General features: G+C 39.1%; 1 protein-coding gene and 1 non-coding gene across 2 annotated transcripts; both read left to right on the forward strand.

The window, feature by feature from the left end:
* Positions 1 to 1468: 1468 nt before the first annotated feature.
* Positions 1469 to 22915, forward strand: LOC109405879 (dyslexia-associated protein KIAA0319-like protein). Its single transcript, XM_029858572.2, has 8 exons — positions 1469 to 1872; positions 2406 to 2806; positions 2880 to 4268; positions 15043 to 15342; positions 15406 to 15699; positions 15767 to 16001; positions 16064 to 16231; positions 21789 to 22915. The coding sequence occupies exons 1-8, from the start codon at positions 1530 to 1532 to the stop codon at positions 21962 to 21964; spliced, it is 3306 nt and encodes a 1101-aa protein (XP_029714432.1). The 5' UTR covers positions 1469 to 1529; the 3' UTR covers positions 21965 to 22915.
* Positions 17815 to 17936, forward strand: LOC115258957 (U5 spliceosomal RNA). Its single transcript, XR_003893942.1, has one exon. It is a non-coding gene; the product is annotated as a U5 spliceosomal RNA (small nuclear RNA).
* Positions 22916 to 23017: the final 102 nt, after the last annotated feature.

The raw sequence follows: 23017 nt of genomic DNA on the forward strand, positions 1-23017 counted from the left end.
CAAAAACTACATTTAAAAAATTAGAAACAGTACAATTACTTGCCATTAGAACTTCTTTGAGACATTTAAATTCCACTCCAAACCAAGTAGTATTATACGAATCAGGAGAAATCCCTTTGAGAAAGAGAGCCGAATTACTAGCGTTGAAAGAAATTGGTAAAACTCTATTTTACAATAATAGTTTAATAGTGGATAATTTGCGTGAAATCATGAACTTAAACAGTTTGCCCAAACACACTTCCTACTTAGAAAGAACTGCATCTTTAAATAACTTTTTATATTTCCAACTCCTCCCGAAAACAAATCGTAAGTTCGACCAAACCATTCAAAATAAAGTCACAGTTTCAAACGACATTAAGGATCTCACTAAGAAAAAACTAAACCTAATAACACAAAAACAATTAGTATTACAATTAATAGCCAATAAATATAGAAACACTTATCAAATATACACAGATGGTTCAATTTTAAACTCTTCAGTAGGTTGCGGATACTATGACGCCCAAGACAAATTTTCACACAGTTACAAATTAAAACCAGGTTACACCATATTAAGTGCTGAAATAGTAGCGATTATTAATGCAATAGATTATGCCAATAATAAAAACATTGAAGAATTAGTGATTTTTACAGACTCCAAAAATACTTGCACATTACTCTCAAAACCATTCCAAACAGAAAACAGTTTGATAATAAAACTTTTAAATAAAATTCAGCAATCGAACATAAATAAAATTTATATTCAGTGGATCCCAAGTCACATAGGCTTAATTGGGAATGATCGAGCGGATCAAGCGGCTAAGATGGGTACAATAAGGAGTACTGAGGAAACGTTAGGTTACACCTTGGAGGATCTATTCAATCTATTTAAGAAAGAAGTTTACAGAGAATGGCAAGATATTTACGAACAAGTCTCCAGTGAAAAAGGCAAATTTCATTTCGAGCATTCTAAAAACATTAGTGGAAAACCATGGTTTAAAGGACTGAATTTGACTACAATAGAAACTATACAAATCGGACGAATTAGAACTGGACATGTTGTCACTAAAGACAAATTAGCCAATTGGAATCTTGTCCCCAATGCCCGATGCGATCATTGTGGTAATATTGAAAATCTAACACACATACTATATGAATGCCCTCACTACGATCAAATAAGACAAAAAGCATCAATACTTAGTAACAAAATTCCTTTAATTGAAATATTAACTAACAATAGACCCGGAGAGTACAAACAAATAACCAAATACCTGAAAGAAATCAACAAAAATGTTTGAGACTAATTTAAATGTCATGTAATCATGTCACTGATCTGTATCAGCAAATTACTAAAGGGGCTTCAGTTCGGTCGTCCCATTCATTTAAATTTAAAACACACATACAAAAGTGTGTTAGATTTCACAACCCTTGGCTTTATGGATCAAAAGGTCTGAGCCAGTAAATAAGAGAGAAAAAAAAAAAAAAAAGAAAAGTTCACCCCCTTTCGAAAGTGATAGTGGTGCGTGCAAGTGGAAGAGAAAAAAAGTGCCATGATTTCATCGCTCCAAACACGACGACGACAACAACGTCGTCGACGGATTAGCATCGGAAGGATAATGAACGATCTTCAGTATCAGCTGATTTTGGCCTCGTTGCTAATGCTGCTGGGATCAGCCTCGTCCATTGCCCACGAGGCACCAACCGTGCCGGCTGCGTTGATTTCCGACGAGCATTCCTCGATGGTCAGCGGTGGCGGTGGCGCCAGACGGCGGCAGGACCATGTGCAGCAGGAACAACAACAGCAGCAGCAGCACCAATCGATATCTCAATCGCAGGAAACGAAATTATGTCCCCTGATGATGCGGCATGTTTTCGATGGATTTGCTCCCATTGGTAAGTGTGGGTCCTGCTGGGTGGCTGGGTTGAGAAGGAAAGTGCTTTCTACGGTGAGAGGAATGAATGAAATCAGCGTGGTAGCAATAAGCTGTTGCTTGTTTGTTGGGAAGGATTTTGAGTTATGCTAGTGCTGCCCACCTATTGTCTGGTGTCGCTAGCCAGCGGGGATTGGCTGCCGTTTTAATGAATTCAAGGCTTTTGAAATATATGGATGTGGATTTTTCTGGTATGATGATTTTAGTAGATTATTGTTTTCTGTGGAATTGCATTTGATTAACATATTCGATGATTAATTAAGTAAGCAAAGGCGTTTTATCTACTATGCAGAGCACTATGTTACTCCAAATGATTGTAATCATCAATTTTTGGTAAACATATAGCTTGCATTACCTTTACTCCATGAATTAGAGGTCACCTGTTAAGTGGACTCTTACCACCTTAACAATCGAAAAAACAAACGTCAACAGTTTTTAAAATCTTTGATTAAGTTGGAATCTATCAGAAATAAACTCCACTCTTACCTATTCCAGGAAACAGCAAAGCCGGAAACTACTCGGAATTCCCAGAAGCCCTTGCCCTCAACACCTGCGTTCAGGGCTGTTGTGCCAAGGGTGAAAACTGCACCGCCGCCTTCATGTTCAACCAGACGTGCTATCACGTCAAATGCTGGACCAGTGAACTGTGCATTCCGGCCAAAAAGACCAACCTGGCCGCCAAATTGAAAATGATGCTAGTCAATCCCGTTGGCGATGACACCCGAACATGGCCCGAAATCCTCGAAAGCGCAGTGCCCCAGGAAACCAGGATAACCGAATCAGAGCTAGAGCGCTTCGATGGAAACATTATGAACAAGTTGAAAGCCATGTACAATCTGGAACGAAATCGGGAAGAGCTTTCCGAAAGAATCTACGATCTTCCACTGGATAAGCAGGTGAGTTAATCCACGCATGTTCGATAGTTTGAATTTGTCAAGATAAATGTATTTTCATGTTGTTGCTCTTCAGGAGGAGTACGATCTGAGAAAATATCCCGCGGCATCCTACATGTACGGCGATGACCCAATGATGGCCGCAGAATCAAAATTCTATTCGGAACAGCAAAAATGCGTGATAGGGCTGGAAAGATCCTGTCCAGAACACGAAACCTGCGTTGGTTCGGCGAAAAACTTCGATGGGGTGTGCGAGTGCATGCAGCATTACTCGCGAAATAGTGAACAAATCTGTGTGAGAGCGGAGGAACCTAGGGCGTACGACATCCCTCAGACCTTAACAGCGCAGAAGTTAATCATGGAAAACGTTCACAGCGAAGCTGGAGAAACAGAGGAGGAAAATTCGAGACCTCCGCCACCAAAGAACTTGACCGTTTCGGTAGTCTCTAAGGATATTCGGTTGCCAAACAACGAGGCTATCCTGACGGCCTTTGTGGTTCCGGATGAGGAGGCCAGCCAGGACAAGTACACCTACTCGTGGTCGTTGATCTCGCAACCCTCCAAGGGCGACAGCAACGCCACAATTACCGACCAGACCAAGTCTCAAGCCAAGCTTTCCAAGTTAACTGAGGGGCTTTATCGGTTCAAAGTAACCGTTACCGGTCAAAAGGGTTACGGCGAAGCTTACCCGAACATCACGGTCCTTCCAGAGCAGAAGATCAATAAACCTCCGGATGTTGTCATAACTCCCATGGAACAAACCGTCAAACTTCCCAACCATAAGGCCATTCTGGACGGAAGCGCCTCGACGGACGATGATAAGATAACTTCCTGGCAGTGGGAACTGGTCCAGGGTCCCCTAGGGTACCAACCGGAACTGCCAGCCGTCAGCACTCTTCAGCTGAACGATCTGGAAATGCCTGGCAAATACATCTTCAAGCTAACCGTAATCGATTCGGAGAAACTGTCCAACAGCACTACGGCCACCATAGAAGTCCTCAAAGAAATAGATTACCCACCGGAAGCGAACGCCGGCCAGAATGTGATTGTGTACCTTCCGAACAACAACGTCACCCTGAATGGGTCCCTCAGCAAGGACGACCACGGTATCGTTGCGTGGGAGTGGACCAAAGACAGCAAAGACCAATCCAAGGCAGTGGACATGCAAAACACCCGAACGCCCTACCTGCAGCTGTCCAATCTGGAAGAAGGTGTATACGTATTCGAGCTAAAAGTAACGGACGCTAACAACCAGAGCAGCACTTCCACGGTGCACGTGTTTGTCAAGATGCCCACCAATATGCCGCCGGTGGCCAGTGCAGGCACGAATTACACGCTGAACTTGCCGCAAAATTGGGCCACGCTTAACGGGAGCGACTCCAAGGACGATCTGAGGATCACAAGTTGGAACTGGCGGCAAGTTAGTGGACCAAATACGGCGGCGATCCTGAATGGTAACAGTTCGGTGAGTTAGATTTTTTCGCCTTATCATTGCTTTGATATACTACCTATATCTAGCAGTTTTTCTTCACCGTCAAGTTTTTAGTAGAACGTTGGTCTTAAGTGGCCCGCGCAATTGCGTCGACTTCAACAGTTATCCCATTGCACCACAACAAAATCACGCACAAAGCTTGATTATTTAGGGTATTCCTCCTACATCTCCTTCCGGTATTCCTCGAGGAACTACTTCCTGGTTGCACTCCGGTGCTCATTCCGAGATTGATCTAGGCAGTGTGTGGATTTTTATCGCAAACCACTGAATGGTCCATACTCAGCAAGTGATACATTCGCGAATGCATTTCGTGAACCGACATGCTCGGGAACGCTTTTCGAAATACTGTTCATTCTCTTGTTCGGTTCGATACGAGAGCGCAATCAAGAGAGAAGATGCTCGATCCGATGACGCTAATGAAAGCGATGCATTCGGTAAGAATATTTTATTGTCATAATTCTTTTTTATTGTGACTACACAACCGGCAACGTCATGAATACAGTTAAATTAAATAGTAGTTCACGTTTTTAAAGCGAAAACGCATTAAATACTGATAAAAATAACAATTATTCACATTTGTCCCAAGCAAACGATGAGAGATCATCGGTGAGTGTTACACTTAGCGATGCTTGCTCATCGCCGCAGCTTGTCCATATTGGAGTATCTTAAGAAAGAATTCTTTGTGTTCCTTCGTGAACCATGCAACTCGACGAGAGAACATACACCGCTTGGTAATTGAAACAGAACCCACAGAAGGGAAGAAAAACTGCCGAGTGGTTCACTTATCACTTTTTCGTCCAAACACTGGATCTAGGAATTTCTTCTAGGATTCCTTCATTATTCTGTTATTCTGTTATAATCAACGCACCCCCGAGCCGTGGCCAATCTGCGTTGTTTCGCTGGGCGATACGTCTACCAGTAGACTTGTATCTGCCCTATGCTAAACCGATTAGCATATCAAGTCCTTTCCACTGATGAGTAGGCTCGAATGTCCCGCCCCTCCCTATAACCCATAGGGGGAAATAAGGAGTTTCCAGTTTCAAGTATTGTATTGATTATGACACCAACTCTTTCTATTCCTTGGTAAAAAAATCACTAGACTTGTTTTATCAGACTACTATTAATAATGAACATAATTAAGATACAAGTTTGCATACACAATTGTAAAAGCAGTGTTAGATACTTTAAAGTGAATTGAAAAATGTAAATAAGATAAATTGTAAACTATTCCGCGGCGACACGAATGCTTCAACAGTGTCATAAATAAACGCGCAAACAAACAAATAATTGATATTGAAGTATGCATATTGCATTATCTATTAGCAAAGTCGTAGAAAGAGTTGGGCGCCTGATTATAAAATTGTTGTACTTATCTTGTGTGTTTCGGACAAGTCCCGTTTGTGTTGGCCATTGGGACACTTCTTGCTTCAAAACGGTCGTTTCTGGAATGGAAAGAGAATAATTGGCCGCACAACTCCGCAAATGGGCGGCCCGCACATATTAGTATAATGTTGCAATGATTGAAAATAGTAGAGTATAATTGTTAATCTATATGAATACTGCTACTAGTTCAGGTTTCTCACCCTCCACGATTCTCTAGATACTGTTATAGCGTGTTTGTTGTTAATTTGTTGATAAGTGAAGCCTACAGTACTTCAAAATTCAATGTAGCGAAGATCTTGAGCGGATAGCATTCATTGATAATGATAGTGATTATTTTAATATAATATGGCTTAACAAAAATTACTATTCAATTATTTTAAATCGGATTCGTCAATAAAATTATTGTTCATAAAATAATTAACCATGCGAATATCGAACTACACAAACTAAAAAGTGTTATTATTTTTACCAATGATTTCATCCTAATCTTGACCCTAACATAGTTATGCGCTTAGTGGACAATTAACAAAAATAGTGTTGTTTCGACAATAGTCACATACTATGCCCTACGACATTGACGATTCTATTGTCTATGGCTCACCTATTTAGCGCCACCCAGCAGGGACTTGGTCTGGTACCCAATTCAGTATATCCGCTCCACGTAATGTACCGTACCTCTTTCGATTTGTGATATATTACGCGGAACATTACTCTCTTCATTCGGATAGCGGCTATGTAACCCATTGGATTAAAAACCTCCATCAAACATGAAGCGATTAATCGGAGACTGAAGACTCTATACCAAATTTGGCTCAGAGACAGGTAATCAGTGAAGTCAGTTTTTCTCGTTTGTCAGAGACGATTGATACGTATTAAGACAAACTTTCCACTGCATCTGCCAGCAATAATCGGTGATCGATCAACATTTCGAGTACCTACCCCAATTTACACAAGTATGCCAAGGATCACCGCTAATGCTTTACAATACAGTTGGAAAAACTAGAGCAACACCTGGCCACAATGATGCATAAAGCACTAAAGCGGACCGGAAGTTTCGGTGAGCCAGCCCCACCAGGAATTTCTTCTAGGATTCCTTCAGGAGTTTTTTCGAGGGATTGTTCAGGGGAGCTTTCTAAAATTCCTGTAGGAGTTACTCCTCGAATTCCTCTAGGTATTCCATCTGGGATTCCTCCAGAAGTTAGTATTATTATTTCTTTATTATAGAGGCTTTCAGCCACAGGCTGGTTCACCTCCTAGATCCTACAGAAGTTTCTTCTAGAATTTTTCCAGGTGTTCTTTCACGGACTCCTCGGGGAGTTCCTCCAAGATTTTGCTGTGAGAATAAATTTGAGTTTTCTTTGAGATCCCTCAAAGAGTGCTTCCAGGGGGGGGCCCTCCTGGAGTTCCTTCAGGATTTTCTAGACAATTTTCTTCTTAGATCCCACCAGAAATTTCTTCTGGAATTCCCTCTGAGATTCCTTGCTAGAATTCCATCCAAAATTATTTCAGGACAGAGTGTATACTACCTGGAAAAGCCTGGAATACTAAGGAAATATCTTGAGTACTCAAGGAAATTTTACTCCGATAAAAAATAAAACATTGGGTCGTATGAATGAAAAGTAGTGAACTTTACTAGGTACACTACATGTTTGTAGTAAGAACAGACTGTCAAAGCAAATAGTTTTCCCAGAACGCTGCAGGTTCTTTTCTTACTGGTACCTTGTGTTTTCGCGAAGACGTCAAAAAATTCCTTTGAAAGCAACTTAAGTCAAGAAGGAATCTAGATAATCGTGGAACACAAAGAGGGATCTCCCGTATTTTTCACGCTATTTTTTGTGGTAATTCTTTTTGATTTTTTCCCGGATAGGTATACTTCCGAATTCATTTCATCAATTTTTCGAAGACTCCTGGAGTTTTCCACGGGTATGCTACAGAATTTCTTCCCGTTATTGCCTCTGTGGATTTTTTCGCGTAGCTCCTTCCGTTTTTTTTTTCAAAGTAATTTTCTTAGGATTGCTACCATTATTTATCCCAAATTCCCTATAAGAATTGCTATCGGGATAAATCGTAGAAGTTGTCGCACAATTTCTCCTAGATTTTTTTCTCGGGATTCCTCTTGAAGATTTTACGCGATTCCTCCCCTTCCCCAGGAGATCCAGAATTTCTCTCAAAGTTGCTGCAGGAGTTAGTCGTGGGATTTGTACTAGAGTTCCTCCAAAGCGCTGTTGTATTTTGTGTAACACGTCGAAAAAATCTCGCTTTTTGTACTCTGCATAAGCGTGGTGCTGACGGTGGCGGCCAACCGCGCAAGTGACGGAGGGTCAGGAGTTTTTCACGAATTTTCTGCAGGAATTCCTCCCGAAATTTCTTCCAAAGTTGTTCCTGTAATATTTTCAAGAAATGTCTGTGAGCTTTCTTCTAGAGTTCCTTTTTGGTTTTCTACAGCTGGGATATTTCTGAGAGGTTCTCGTAAGGCTTATTTTGATTTACCTACTCTAGATTTCTCACGGAGTTTCTCCTGGAACTTTCTCAGATGATTCCTCTCAGAGTTTTTCTGAGTTGATCCTGCCTCCTGGAGTGCCTTCTGGGATTTCTATAGAAGCTGTTGCTGATGTTTCTCATTGAATTCATTCCGTAATTTCTTTCAGAGCCAGGCCACAACTACGAGGTGACCGCCCCTGACCGTTCAGGAGCTCAACCGAAACACACGCACTAAGGGTCCATTCAAATATTACGTAACGCGAAATTTGGTAATTCTAGACCCCCTCCCTCCACCACGTAACAACTTTTGTATGGAGAATTTAGAAATTTTGTATGAAGCGTAACGCAGTGCTAGACCCCCTCCCTCCCCTCTTACAGGGTGGCCACAGACTCGGGAGATTCGGGAAATGCGGGAAAAAGTCGGGAATTGAAATCCATCGGGAAATATGCGGGAATAAGTCGGGCATTTTATTTATGATCGGGAATTTTCAAAATGATGTGTAGCGCCTCCAGAATGTAAGTCCAAACCTAGTTTTAACACTTGACTTACTTTAAATCTAGATTCTTACACAGTTTCAGAAGTTTCACGCAGGAATCTCAAAAACCAAATGATGCAGATGAGCATTAGATTCAGAATTACGAGTGAATTCTTGTTTGATAAAGATTATCCAGATGACATGTTTTGATTGTCCGGATGCTTGAGTCAACGATTCATTCATTTATTTAGTTAACATCAAATTCATGGTAATACTGAATCAACAAACGTCAACGATTAGACCCTATTTTAAATCACAATTTTTCAAAATAAAGTTTTGAACGACTAAAAACTTAAATTACAAAACGTGAAAAAAGTATGTATCACAAAAAAAATTAGGTAGCCCAATTTCGATTAATTTTATCAATATTGCCATAAAATACTTCTCCAACATTCGTTGAGACAGAATAACAGAATGCTTCTCCAACATTTTCTTAGAAATTTTTTAGCCTGTTACTTGGTACAAATTTCCTAAATGGAGGAGAACATGTCTCTAAATCAGACCTACTCGCTTAATAATGACGTGAATAAGAAATCATCAAAATCATGCGCAAAAAAAACTGTTATTTTAACTAGAAGAGTACGAAATTCTTTCAATGATTTTCTACAGAATATTTCACCAAACTATTTGTCGAGAAATACAGTTCGAGTATAATCGAGGAATCACGTAGTTTGCAGAGTTTCGACTGTCTACTGCCAGGAAAAACTAAGCAAATTTATTTTAGCTGAAAAACCCTGGAATTCTGGTGGTAATCAGAGAACTCTTGTCGATGGGATTTTGTATGTTGACGAACTTTGAAAAGGATTTTCTGATTGAGTTATGGAGAAATTATTGACATAATTTTAAAGATTCTATCCAGATTTTTTCCTTGTAATTTTTTGCCGAAATATTTGGCTGAGCTTTGGGAAAAGTTAAAATTAATGTTTTCATTAAAACTTTAAATTTTTTTCTTAATTTGCTAGTGAAGGACTTCCTGATATTATTGCTTTGCTGGAGGTATTTCTAGAAATTTCAGAATGAGTTCATAGAAAAGCTCTCTGCAATCACCAAAGTCATCATACTAGCATAGTGGCATTTTATTAAATTAAATTCAGTCGTCACGGAAGAATTTCTTTTAGATTTTTTATGGTATTATGAATTGATGACGGGAGGAACTCTTAAGTGTTTTCTGCGTAACGATTTGTAGAATTACTGGATTAATTTATAAATAAATACCTAGAATCCGTGCAAATCATGACATTAAAACGGAAGCAAAATTGCAAGTTGATAACCAGAAGACATAATGCTTAGATACGACTGTGATATGTTGATTCGGGGTAATGGCTTTCAGTCTGTTTTAATTCAAAACGGATTCTTATGTTTTCATCCGACGTTTCGGACACATTGTGCCTATACTGCAGGCCCTTAACGATAACGGACTTTGTTAATTCCTAAGCCGAAGGCACAATAAATGTGTCCGAAACATCGGATGAAAACATAAGAATTCGTTTTGAATTGAAACAAACTGAAAGCCATTACCCCGAATCTCTAGATTTTTTTATTAAATCTATCAATGGTTGGCCTATCTTCTACAGGAACTCCTTTTTAAAAAGAAGTAGGTATACTATACCTAACAGTTTCAATAAAAGTTTCCAAGTGAGTTCTTTAAAAATAGAATTAGAAATTAAGCCCAGAATATCGATTTTTCCTGAAATTTCTAAAAAGAGCCTTACAAATTTCGCCAGAAATGTTAGTTTTGTTTTTCAGGGTTGGCATAAATCGTCAGCGAGTCCTTGTAAAAACCCTTTATATATTCGAAATATAAAACTATGTGAAATTTAATGGATTTCGGATAATATTTTGAAACTGGTGGTTTGTATACGAAGCTGTTAAATAATATAACGGAATTTAATTTTCTTAATAATTATTTGTTTACTCACTTAATGAATAGATTTCCTAATTTGCCACCAGCAGAGTATGTGGGAAAATATCACAGACATTTATTCAGTATTTTTGCAATAAACTTCTTCCAGGAAATTTGTTAGCAAATTCCTCGAAGAATTTCACCAGAAAACACTGCCATAATTCTGTCTATAGGAATCAAAACAGAATTATGTCAATAATGTCGTCCTTCATACCTTCAGAATTCCTGGGATAGCGTAAAAAACTTCTTTAAAGAATTCACCAAAGAGTTTTTCAGCTAGCCAAATACATTTTTTTTATTGGACCTTCATCAAGGATTTCTTACAGAGTTTATAATCTTTTGGTAATCCCGACAAAAATGGTGGGCTTCGTGGCCGAGCGGTTAGCGTGTTTCGTAAGCCTTGGAGTGTGGGTTCGATTCTCGCTCCAGTCGGGGTAAACTTTTCGTCAGACGAAAAATTCTCCACTGGGCCACTGGGTGTTATATGTGTTGTCCGTTGTCTAATGTTAGTAATGTTCAGTCTGGCCTCTGGCTGAAGACGGTGTAATTGTATTTTAAAAATATTTTCAAGTACAGTAGACGTTCGATAACTGCAACATGTTTACGTTTCACTTAGAGCAACATTAACGACGGCTACTATTCGAGCAACCCGGGCAGCGCTACCATTTTGACTTGACCACCCTTTTCCACACCGGTAGCAATCAAATTAGTCACCCTGATTCGTATCGGGAGGGCTGTCATATTCCCATTGAATTTTTAGCAGCGCAACTGTCCCGCTACTATATTTGGTCACCCACCCATAGCGCTACTATTTTGCGAGCGCATCCAGCAGCGACCGGTAAAGTTTGCTGCAATGATGGAGGGCTGCCAAACGGGGTATAGAAGCGCACCGTTAAAGGTGCTCTTAGCGAATGAAATTCGGTAACTGCAACGACTGACAGATGTCAACAAGTTGTCAAACGACAAAAAATAACCGTGAACGTGATCCTACTGTTCATTTGGGCTAACATGGGGCACCATTTTGACGTTTGGCGGTGCGATAACTGCAAATTTGTTGCACTTACCGGACTTGCAGTTAAAAAGCATTGCAATTAAACCGTTTGCACCGACCGAACGTGTACTGTACAGGTTTACGTTACAGGACATCCGGAATTAGAAGCAAATTTCGAGCATATGTTACATGTAAATTTCTTTCGATGTTAAAGTCTCCAAAATATTGTGAACCTGTCACAGCATCACAATGACAGTGAAAATATTTCAGTAAGTTTTACAGATCCACTTAGAAGCTTAGATTCTAGGATGTTTTACATGCTCCACAGGTATATAAAAAAAAAAGCGGGAAATTTCAAAATCGATGCGGGAAAAAGTCGGGAAAAATGCGGGAATTTCAATTTTGATTTTGTGTGGCCACCCTGCTCTTAGCGTTACGTAATATTTGAACAAACCCTAAGGAATGTGATTTCATTTTCATTGATAACTCATTTTTCTCTTGAACGGTATGAACTACTATAATTTACACTATGCAATCGGCTTGAAAGAAATGGAATTGAATGCACAGGGTATATTTCAATATCGGAGTGTGTCGGGAATTTACCCAACTAATATTTATTGTAAATGTAAACGTCAACAAAGCGTCCTCAATACGGCTTGATGCTGAGTTACTGTGTTGTACATATGGACGGAAGCTTCTATGCAAGCCCTATACCAATGAATCTGGCGAACTTAATCTACATGTATATGCTGTGCGGTCAGCTTCTATGCCACCAAGTCATAGCTCTATTCTCGGCTTCTATGTAACCGCTAACTGAATACCATCTTGAGTAGGCGCTTTTTCAGCCTTTTCACAGGTGTTAAATAATAGTTATACGACATCCCCAAATTAATCGATTAAATATAATTAGGTTATGGATACCGTAACGCAATACATGTGGAACTATAACTGTCGCTTTTAAAATTGAATAATTAAAATATCTGCCGCTACTTGGAATCGAACTCCCGATCTCCGTATCCACTGGCCCCGATGATGTTTTCGCTGCCACACTGTTAAATATAAATAGCATAGAAAATAGCCCGTTTGTTTTACTCCAAACAAGGTTTTATAATTGTGCCGCAAGAAACCTTACCCGACTTCATCTTGCTGCAAAAGCTTGTAAAACGTCAAACGCAATAATGTTTACATTGAACAAGCTGTGTGGTTACGCCAAGAGGTTCTTTGTCACAGCTTCTAGCTGAAAGAATGTTCTTTATACAGCTACGAAGCGCTGCTGTTTTGTGTATTTGGCAACATTACAAAACGTAGTGTATAAACGCAGCTGGTTTATTGGTTGGGATTCTTATTCGATTTGCACATCTTCCGGCAAATCTTCCGGAGTTGGATTAAAGTACAATAAAAGCAACCCAAATAACTTCACAGCACAGAGATGGGTAGCTGTGAAGTATTTGTGTAGTAGCTATATATCCCGCTTCAAGTTTGTTTTGACAATAATGTTTACATCCGACAAGCCGTGTTGGTACCAACAGTTTCTTTATTACAGCGTCTAGGGTAATTGTTCCCATCGTTGTGGTAGTACCTAATGTTGCGGTAGTGGCATTGAGCACTTTTTCGACTGAAATGTTACCAAAAGGCATTTTTAATAGACGTATTATGCTTAAATTATGAGATTGCACCATTTGTGTGCTTAAGATTTGCCCAAAAACCTATTTTTAAAAACTATTTTCCTTAAATTTTTTGCTGCTGTGTTCTTATTGTTGCGGTAGTGTCCCTAATGTTGCGATATCCCATATGATTTCAATGGGATACCGAAACAATAGGAACCAAAATTAAATTTTACCTCCATAATAGGAACAGTGTGCCTAATGTTGTGGTAAGCGATTTATGATCGAAAACAGAGAAAAAACGTTAGTTTTTATATTTTTCCAAGCAAATTTGGATAGAAAACTACCAACTAACGTTTTGCAACCCTTCATTAGAAGGTACGATCATTGTTTTTAAAATGAATTTACCTTAATACCACAACGATGGGCACACTTACCCTAGCTGTAATGATATCGCATAACGGCCTTCAAAGCGCTTCTGGTTTGTGGATTTGTAAGTATTACGAATAGTACTGTACAGTAGCAGCTCCTTTGTTAATGAGGACTCCTATTCGATTTGTCCAAGTTTTCACATCTTCCGGGAAATCTCCCGGAGTTGGAATAGAGTGCAGTAAAGGCAGCCCCAATGACAAGTTATTGATTTCTGACAATCAAGTTTGGTAGCTGAATGGTGCTTGTGTTGCAGCCTTGTATTAGCTTATGGTTTATATTTGACTAGCATCGCTTTTATTCAGCCTTGACTGCTTCAATGAATTAACTACATTGGCTGTTTTCCTACTCTCCGCATCGACCAATGTGGCGCTAGCTTCTATGCGCGAAAAATCGCTAAAAGTAAATCGCAAAAATACTGTATGGCGAATACCATCTAAAGGCAAATTTTTAAAAGTGGAACACATCATTCGAAAAAATATTTGGTAGTGGTTGTGCACAATAATGGTGACCACTATTAAGCCTACCAAATATTTTTTCGAGAAAAGCTTTGTATTTCAAGTAATTCAAGTTTAGATGCATTTCGCCATACAAAATTAAATTGATTTACTTCTGCTGATCAACTGTGGCTGCGCGCAAAGCGGGTAGTCCATTCGATTGTTACACAACAGAAAGCAAATGACTGAAGCTTATAGCACTGAAAATGTTAGTTGGGTAGGTCAATGCAGTTGTACCGAATTTCTAGCTATGATCCACCTGTGATTTTTTTGACAGATTTTCTTCGCCTTTTTCCCAGAATTCTTCCCGGAATCTGTATCGGAACTTATCCGGAGATTCTGGATACTTCTTTAGGGTTTTTTTTAACAGGTACAGAGTTATTGCTGGGGTATTTCCATGAGTTTTCCTCAGAATGTCTCCTCCTATGATAACTTACGAAATTACTTATAAGAAATTCCCGAGGAAATATTCAAGGGAATCCAAGTGAAATATTGCGAGAATTCTAAGAATAATCTCGAGAGAAAATATTAAGGACATCCAAGGAGGAACTGGAACGGACTTGGTGTGATGGTTAGAACACTTGACTATCACGCTGAGGACCTGGGATCGTATCCCTTGCATAATGAAAAAAGTTGCATGTAAACTCAAACTGTAAACTCAAACGAGCTTCATTATAAACATTATGCAACTCAAACGAGTTGCATTATAAAAATTCATTGCATAAAATTGTTTTGGAACTCGTTGCAAAATTTGGTTTTTCAGCACTCTTTGTATTTGTCCAACTCGGCAAGCCTCGTTGAATAAATAACGTACGACTTGTGCTGAAAAAATCAACTTTTTGCAACTCGTTTATAAATAACTATTTTTTTACGGTTTTAGGTGTCCACCCTGTAAATCAATTCCCTTCTCTTCGTAATTCTAGATTGCCAACGCCACATCGCTAACCATCGGAGACTACATCTTCGAGTTGACCGTAACGGATGAAGCGAACAATAACGACACCAGTCGAGTGAAGGTTACGGTCGTTCAGGAACGAAACACTGCTCCGGTGGCAAATGCTGGCGGTGACCAGAGTGTCACGTTGCCAACCAATGCAATTGTATTGAATGGAACGCGCTCCAACGATGACCTGGGAATAGCTAACTACAGCTGGACTAGGGAACCCGGAAGTCTGGCTATAGGGACCATCGTGGACGATAGCGATCGGAAGCCGGTTTTGATTGTAAGTTGATCTTTGAATCGTAAAGGTTGTGGGAGAATATTAAATCATTTTTCCAATTCGCAGCTCACCAACATCGTTCCCGGACGGTACGTCTTCAAACTGACCGTTACCGATGGTCAAGGATTGTCCGGTTCCGACACGGTCAGTGTAATCGTGCATCCAGATCCACTGGTCATGAGCTTGGTGGAACTGACCCTCACTATGGAAGCAACCGTTCTGACCCAATCGGAACTGGACTCGCTGCAGCAGAAGCTGGTCCTACTGATTGGTGACAACACTGCGCGGTTGCACGTTCGAGACATGAAAATTGAACACAAAACCGGGCAGGTTGTGATTATATTCTACGTGGAGAAAAATGTAAGTATTCTTTGTGCCAGTGAGAAAATGGAGATAGTCAGACTCATTTTCAAACTCTCAATTTCAGGATAAAGAAAAACCGGAAATAATGCCCGCCCTGGAGGTGGAGAAAATCCTGAAGGAAAAATTCTGGCGAGACTACACAATCCTAGGAACGTCGGTGGCCGGCATCCGGACGACCATCTGTCAGAACGATTGTTCCGGCCATGGGGTATGCAACGCCGAAACGCGAGATTGCATGTGCCAGAGCTTTTGGATGCCGGATATCTTTTTCTTCTGGGGTGTGGCCGAAGCCAATTGCGGTAATTATACCCACCTGAGAACCAAATTTCTTAAAATTATGTATGAATTTCGTTTGTTGCAGATTGGTCCATCCTGTACGTTATCATCGGTGTGTTCATCGTGTTCCTAGTACTGTCCGGCATCTGCTGGGGAATCACGTGCCTCTGCCGGAGGTCGACCAAACCACGCACAAGAAGCAAAACTCAGAAATACTCCCTGCTGGGGACGCAGGACGATGAATTGCCATCTTGTGAGTATTTTTAGTAACGATAATAGAGGAACTTACATATTTTCGGCAGTTTGTTCTCTTCGCCATGAAGGTTTTTTTGAAACCTGCTGATCTCAGAGTTGGCCTCAAATCATTCCCAACCATTAAGCTGAGTTATATGCCCAAATTTTAGGCAAACCTGCCGATAATACTTTTCGTCACCCTATTTACTTTATTATATGAATTAGTATTTTTTTTTTTTTTTTTTGACGTTTCCACTTCTTGGTGGAGAGCTCGCAAGGAGAATACATTTTACTAAGGTGGCGTAGATAAACATTAAGGAGAATACATTTTACTAAGGTGGCGCAGATAAACATTGCAAACCACTGGTTGTCTCTTTCACTCTTCTGGTGTTCTTATGCATCTAAAATAGTGACGTCACTATTTCAGTTGCATAAGAGCACCAGAAGAGTGGAAGAGACAACCAGTGGTTTGCAATGTTTATCTGCGCCACCTTAGTAAAATGTATTCTCCTTGGAGAGCTCGGACCTAGTTGATCCATCTCGCTCTTTGGTGTTTGTTTCGGGCGTGTTTTTGGGTGTTGTGTTTTCTTTGCTCGTTGGTGATTCGTCATTCGGTGTAGCGATTTATTGGTCGGTTTACGGTGTGTTGGTATCGGGTGTCTCCGGTATTTGCGGAAAGCCCCTTGCTTAGCTTGTACATAGATAGCTTCATATTTTAACTTTGCATTCTTGCAAGAACTTTGTTATAGCTTTAAGTTCTTTTAAGGCGTTTTGTTTTAGTATGTTAGTTAATGGCTTATTATTTTGTAGTATGTCGTATTTCTTTCTTTGTTTGGTGAATTTGACGCATTTGTATAGAATATGTTCTATGTTTTCCGTATTCTATACAAATGCGTCAAATTCGCCAAACAAAGAAAGAAATACTACATGAATTAGTATTTTGATAGATTCGGGCGGCTAAGATAAAATTATCTGATCGATGATTTTTAGCGTTTAACACATTTGCACATCGCGTACGGTCAGAAAATTCACTCATTTTCGAGCTAAAGTGGGACAACTCAAAATTGAGTAAATTTTTTTTCCCAGCGATAGCGCTGGCCCAAGTGCGAAAATCTCATCAGTTTAAGCCGTATAATATGCTTGATGATGCGAAGAATATTATACGGCTTAAACCAGTTGGATTTTTGCACTTGGGCCAGCGCTATCGCTGGAAATGCAATTTACTCATTTTTTGAATTGTTCCAGTTTAGCTCAGCTCTGTGTGAATCTTACTCATTTTAGAGTAACATTTTCTTAGCGTGCGGTGTGTGTCTGAGCTATGTGTTGCCATAATTAATGCTATAAATTTTCGCCGCATTATGAGAATGGTAACAGTATTGCCTCTCTATGCTGTTCCGTAAATTGAAAAAAATCAATATGGTACGAGTCCGCATAATCAAAGTCGCACTGTGATCTTTTTATCACGCATGAAATCCTATTGGAATACCGGAATACATACAACTGTGTGGCGCTGGCGGCTTGTCTCACATTTCCGCTTTATCTGCGCATCGCTCACGAAACATGTCCAATGGCAGGGGGGTTGATGAAATTGACAACAATTCGTTACTCTGGTCTCTCTTCAAATGTCGAATAAATCTTTCGCCTTTTACTAAAGATTTCCGTGGAGAGGGACACTCTAATGAGTCTAAACTAAATTTTTGTTAGGCCCGATCCTTAGCTGGATTGGGCATAATCGTTAAAAAAGAGTACCATTTGTAGATTGTTGAGATTGAGTCATTCTCGAAATAACTATTGTGGATTTACCGGCTACTTGTATTTTACCGGTTACTTAAGTAGTTGTTTTTATATAAAAATCAACTTGATTGTCAAAAAATGGATGTCGCTAAGTAGCTACACGCTAAGAAAATGTTACTCTAAAATGAGTAAGATTCACACAAAACTGAGCTAAACTGGAACAGCTCAAAAAATGAGTAAATTGCATTTCCAGCGATAGCACTGGCCCAAGTGCAAAAATCCAACTGGTTTAAGCCGTATAATATTCTTCGCATCCTCAAGAATATTATGCGGCTTAAACTGATGAGATTTTCGCACTTGGGCCAGCGCTATCGCTGGAAAAAAAATTTACTCAATTTTGAGTTGTCCCACTTTAGCTCCAAAATGAGTGAATTTTCTGACCGTGTAGTGGCAACGAGGAATAGCGCATACAGTAAAAATGTTTCAAATCATTATTGGCTTTCAATGGCAAAACAAAACATACTGTTACTGTTACCCATCTTTGTTTCGGTAGCGCAACTACCGAACTGATGATGTTTACCTTTTTTACATACCTATCAACATAATCTGTTGGGGGAATTATTTTATTTTTCCTGCTTACAACCCACATCCGATAATCTTTTTAAGTGGGAATGGTAGAACTTTCAATTCGCCTTGACGGAGGCTCTCTGAGAGAATTGCGCTTGCGTGAAAACATTTTTTTTAACATGGGAAAGGATATGAGCTGCATTTTCAAATGCTTCTAATTCTTTATAGAAATTTTTTCAAACAAAACGTTCTTAATGTTATCGAATGAGATTTTGATACGCTATATTATAGACATAACAATGTGTTTTAAAAACTTTTGTTTAAAACCATTTATAATGTAGCTAATTAAAAGTATATTGCGAAACATTAACGCTTTCTTCAATCTGAAGTCCCTAAAATATTTTAGAAGCATTTGATGCAGCTCCTATCCTTTCCCATGTTAAAAAAAAATTGATTTCACGCACAGCGCAATTCTCTCAGAGAGCCTCCGTCAAGGCGAATTCCCTCGGTCGCACGTACATTAGTTTTGCATTTTGTTCCACCATTTCCGTAAAAAATAAGATCCGGCTTGTGCAAGTGAGGAGTTGAGGTTAGAATTGTAGGATATTCTAGGTTAGATTTGCTATCTACTTCGCCTGAACGATTTTCAGACCCAGAAATATCGTACTTCTAATTAGTTTTCACTGCCGTAAAAAATACTGTTATACTTAGAATAAACAGTTATACATACCTTCGGATCACACTCATTTACTCGTAAATCTCAATCTGACTGTAAAAATAATAAATTTCTTTCCAATGTTTTGAAACCCCGAACGAATTTGACATTGCTTTCGGGAAGCATCATCACGACGACGACAATACTCCCAAGCGGTCGAATCGTCGTTTTGGGGGCGAATTAAGTAACTCTTTTTATAAAACGGCTACTTTGGAGGCCATACTGAAGCGACCGGTAGATTACAAGTAGCCGGTAAATCCACAATACATTATATTGCCTTTGCCTAATTGGTGATTTAATGTTGCATGAAGAAGAAGAAAAGCGACGATGTTTTAAATAATAAATAATATTGGCGATTAAAAGTAGAGGTTATGTCGTAAAAAATTAGAAGTTTGAAAGGGAAATACCGGTTCCCCATCAGTTTAATTTTGTCTGTGGTACGGTGTTAGACTTTGAACGGACTACAAATTAAGTACCTTATCAAGAAAAAAATGTTAAATTTAAATTTATACGTTCAATATGTAGTCCGTCCAAAGTCTAACACCGTACATCAAAACGTTTTTAATTAGATTTTGTTTTAGATTTTATAGAGGCATTTTAAAATCTTCCCCTGTGTTATAGGGATAGGGGTTTTTCAAAATATCATCGCTTTTCTTCTTCTTCTTCATGCAACATCAAATCATCAATTAAGATTAATCTCAGATTCTACTTCAGTAACAAATTTTGAAAACGACGTATAATCAATGGTGTAGCATTGATTATACGTCGTTTTCAAAATTTGTTACTGACTTCATATTTTGCAACAAAAACCTATCATTGTGTATGCTCACTTGCAGTGCATATGCTGAATGTTTTTCAGCATCTTCAGTGCGATAGAATTCGAGCTTACCATCTCCAAAATCGCGAGGCAAATTGTTAGAAAGAGAGGGAAGATAAGAAAAATAACACGGCGTCCCGTTTCACCTTAACGAAATGACAACATTTGCTGAATAGACCGGCTCACAATTGAATGTATGGCGAAAATAAAAAGCATTCAAAATCCACGGGCACTGGGCACCCCCTACGCGCTTTGGATGATTCTCAATTAAGACTTTAGTATGACATTAAAGAAGGTATAACTACCCTAAATGGCGATCGACAAAATCGCTAAGGTTAGGTACCATGCTGCTTTTGAGTCATAAGAGCAACGACTCAGGATCAAAATAAAATCATGAACCTTGATTCTAAAATCATGTCCCTACACTGAAAAACGGCTTGCGGTAATAACCAGCATAAAAATGTTTTCAAATTTACCATGGCAAAACGTGATCATTGACCAACAAACGCTTCTTGTTTATATTTTGTTTCCTCCTATATCAACCGGTTCGATAGCCGAGTAGTAGCGAGCGTGTGAGCCTGGTGATCTCAAGGTTCTTGGTTCGAATCCGGTGGCCAACCAAAACTTTTTTTTAATTGTAAATCGGGTCCATAGTAAAACCACAGAGAAACAGACATCACACTCTACTCGCACTTTATCGATCACCTTTTTAACGGTGAATTCAAATATTTGGTAGTTGGTCAATGAATTAACTACATCGGCTGTTTTCCTACTCTCCGCATCGACCAATGTGGCGCTAGCTTCTATGCGCGAAAAATCGCTAAAAGTAAACCGCAAAAATATTGTATGGCGAATAGCATCTAAAGGCAAATTTATCGAAGTGGAATACATTATTCGAAAAAAAATTTGGTAGTGGTTGTGCACAATGGTGACTACTATTAAGCCTACCAAATATTTTTTCAGTAATAGCTTTCTATTTCAAGTAATTCAAGTTTAGATGCATGTCACCATACAAAATAAAATGGATTTACTCCTGCTGATCAACTGTGGGTGTGCGCCAAGTGGGTAGTCCATTGGGGACTACGAAGCAAATTACCACAGTTGATCATGTGTGTGAAGCGCCGATTTTTTAACATGGGGAAGCATAGGAAGTCAATTTTAAAATGCTTCTAAAAAATTCAAAACATTATTTAATTAAAAACGAATTGATGTACGGGTTAAGAATCTTCGTTTTCTACACAATCAGTACCTAATATGAGAAAAAACTTATTAATCAAAATTATATGCTAAAAAGTTTGCTAATTGAATTTCTCATCACATACACTAACCCGCTTTTAATTAAATATTGTTTTGATTTTTTTAGAAGCATTTGAAAACTGACTTCCTATGCTTCCCCATGCTAAAAAATCGGTCCTTCACGCATACAGTAAACTTTTTCCAGGTGGCAGCAGCGTACCTTCGAACTCTCGAATTGATCACGGGCGGCGCCCACATCGTTTTTGCACCTGTTTGACGTTTGCTCACTACCGCCATCTAGTGGTTGCACGGCCAAGCACAGCATGATTAGTATTGGGCGGTTACGTTTTTGTGACGATGCTTTTAACTAAAATTTGTACCATGAGTTACGTCTGTTTCTCTGTGGTAAAACTGAAAACACTAAAATTTGTTGAATTGAAACGAAACTTAGTCTGCACAAATTTAGTGGCGTTGTGTATTTAAATTGACCCTCATTTCCCGTTTCAGTCACTCGCACCGGAACGACAATGTCCGATTCGGAAACGGATTCGGACGTACTGTTCGAGAGCCGTTCCAAGCAGAACGGCATCCCACCGGGCAGGGTCAAGCTGGCCAACGGGGACGTTCGGAATGGTCACGCCAAGTACAACACGACGCGGCTCGGCCGACGGATCAAAACCTAAACTGGGTTTCCGATGCGGAAGGCAGGTGGTGGTAAGTTTGCGGGTTCTGAAAGGAGTTTTACGAGACGTTTGTATGAGGCATCTTTGTTTATTTTGCTTTTATTGGTAAAGGTAAGTACTAGAACGTTCGATAGCAAAGAAACATAACTTGTATTTTGCATATTGCAGATAATGCACCTGAAAGTATGATTTTTGTAAACAGTATTTTTGTTTTTCACAATTGTGATTTAATGATGTGTCTGCCGTAACGACTCTATTGTAGATATGATCAAAAGTGATTTAGTCCAACTAGTAGACAGAAGTTAGGTATACTATGTGATTTTGAAAGCCATCGACTAGTTGTAATTTATGTTTTGCATATAACTACTTGTGTGTGATTGCTATTGTGATGATGCTTAAAGATCAAACAAAACCATCAGCGAAATGAAATGATCAAAATCACACTATTTCGATTACATTCTTTGTGATAAACAAGACAACTTAAACATTCCACCTTTATTACATAATTCATTTCGTACATTAAAGAAATAAACTTATATTTTTATCATCATTCCAAGACTGCAAGTGATGAACGAGTTGAAGAATAAAAAATCAGTCGTTTACCCTACTAAATAAGTGCCGTCGTAAATAAGCAGAAATTCATCACAGGTTTGAATTTGTTTGAAGGACATCAATTTCTAGTCACAAACTTAGTTTGTTACGTAAAACGGTTGACTTTTTATTAAAAATACAAAATATTCTAAGTCAAACTTTAAGTTGTCCACATCAATCCCTGCAGGAACCAGAAACTGTGTATAAATTTGTTATTTTTATGGAAACAAAATATGTGTATTTTATCCCTTATTTGGCTGATACTTATCAGTGATCAGATGAAATCAAACTCCCGGTTTACCACTATGTACTTATTTTAGAGAAGAAATAAAAAAGCCAAGATGAGAACGGTTGATTGAACAGCTAGTATTATTATACATCTTATGGACACCTAACAAATTGAATGATAATAAAACATATTTTTAAAAACAGCTAAAATAAATCGAAACGTGATCAACTAAA

Source organism: Aedes albopictus, chromosome 2 (genome assembly GCF_035046485.1).
Source record: "Aedes albopictus strain Foshan chromosome 2, AalbF5, whole genome shotgun sequence".
Lineage (NCBI taxonomy): Eukaryota > Metazoa > Arthropoda > Insecta > Diptera > Culicidae > Aedes > Aedes albopictus.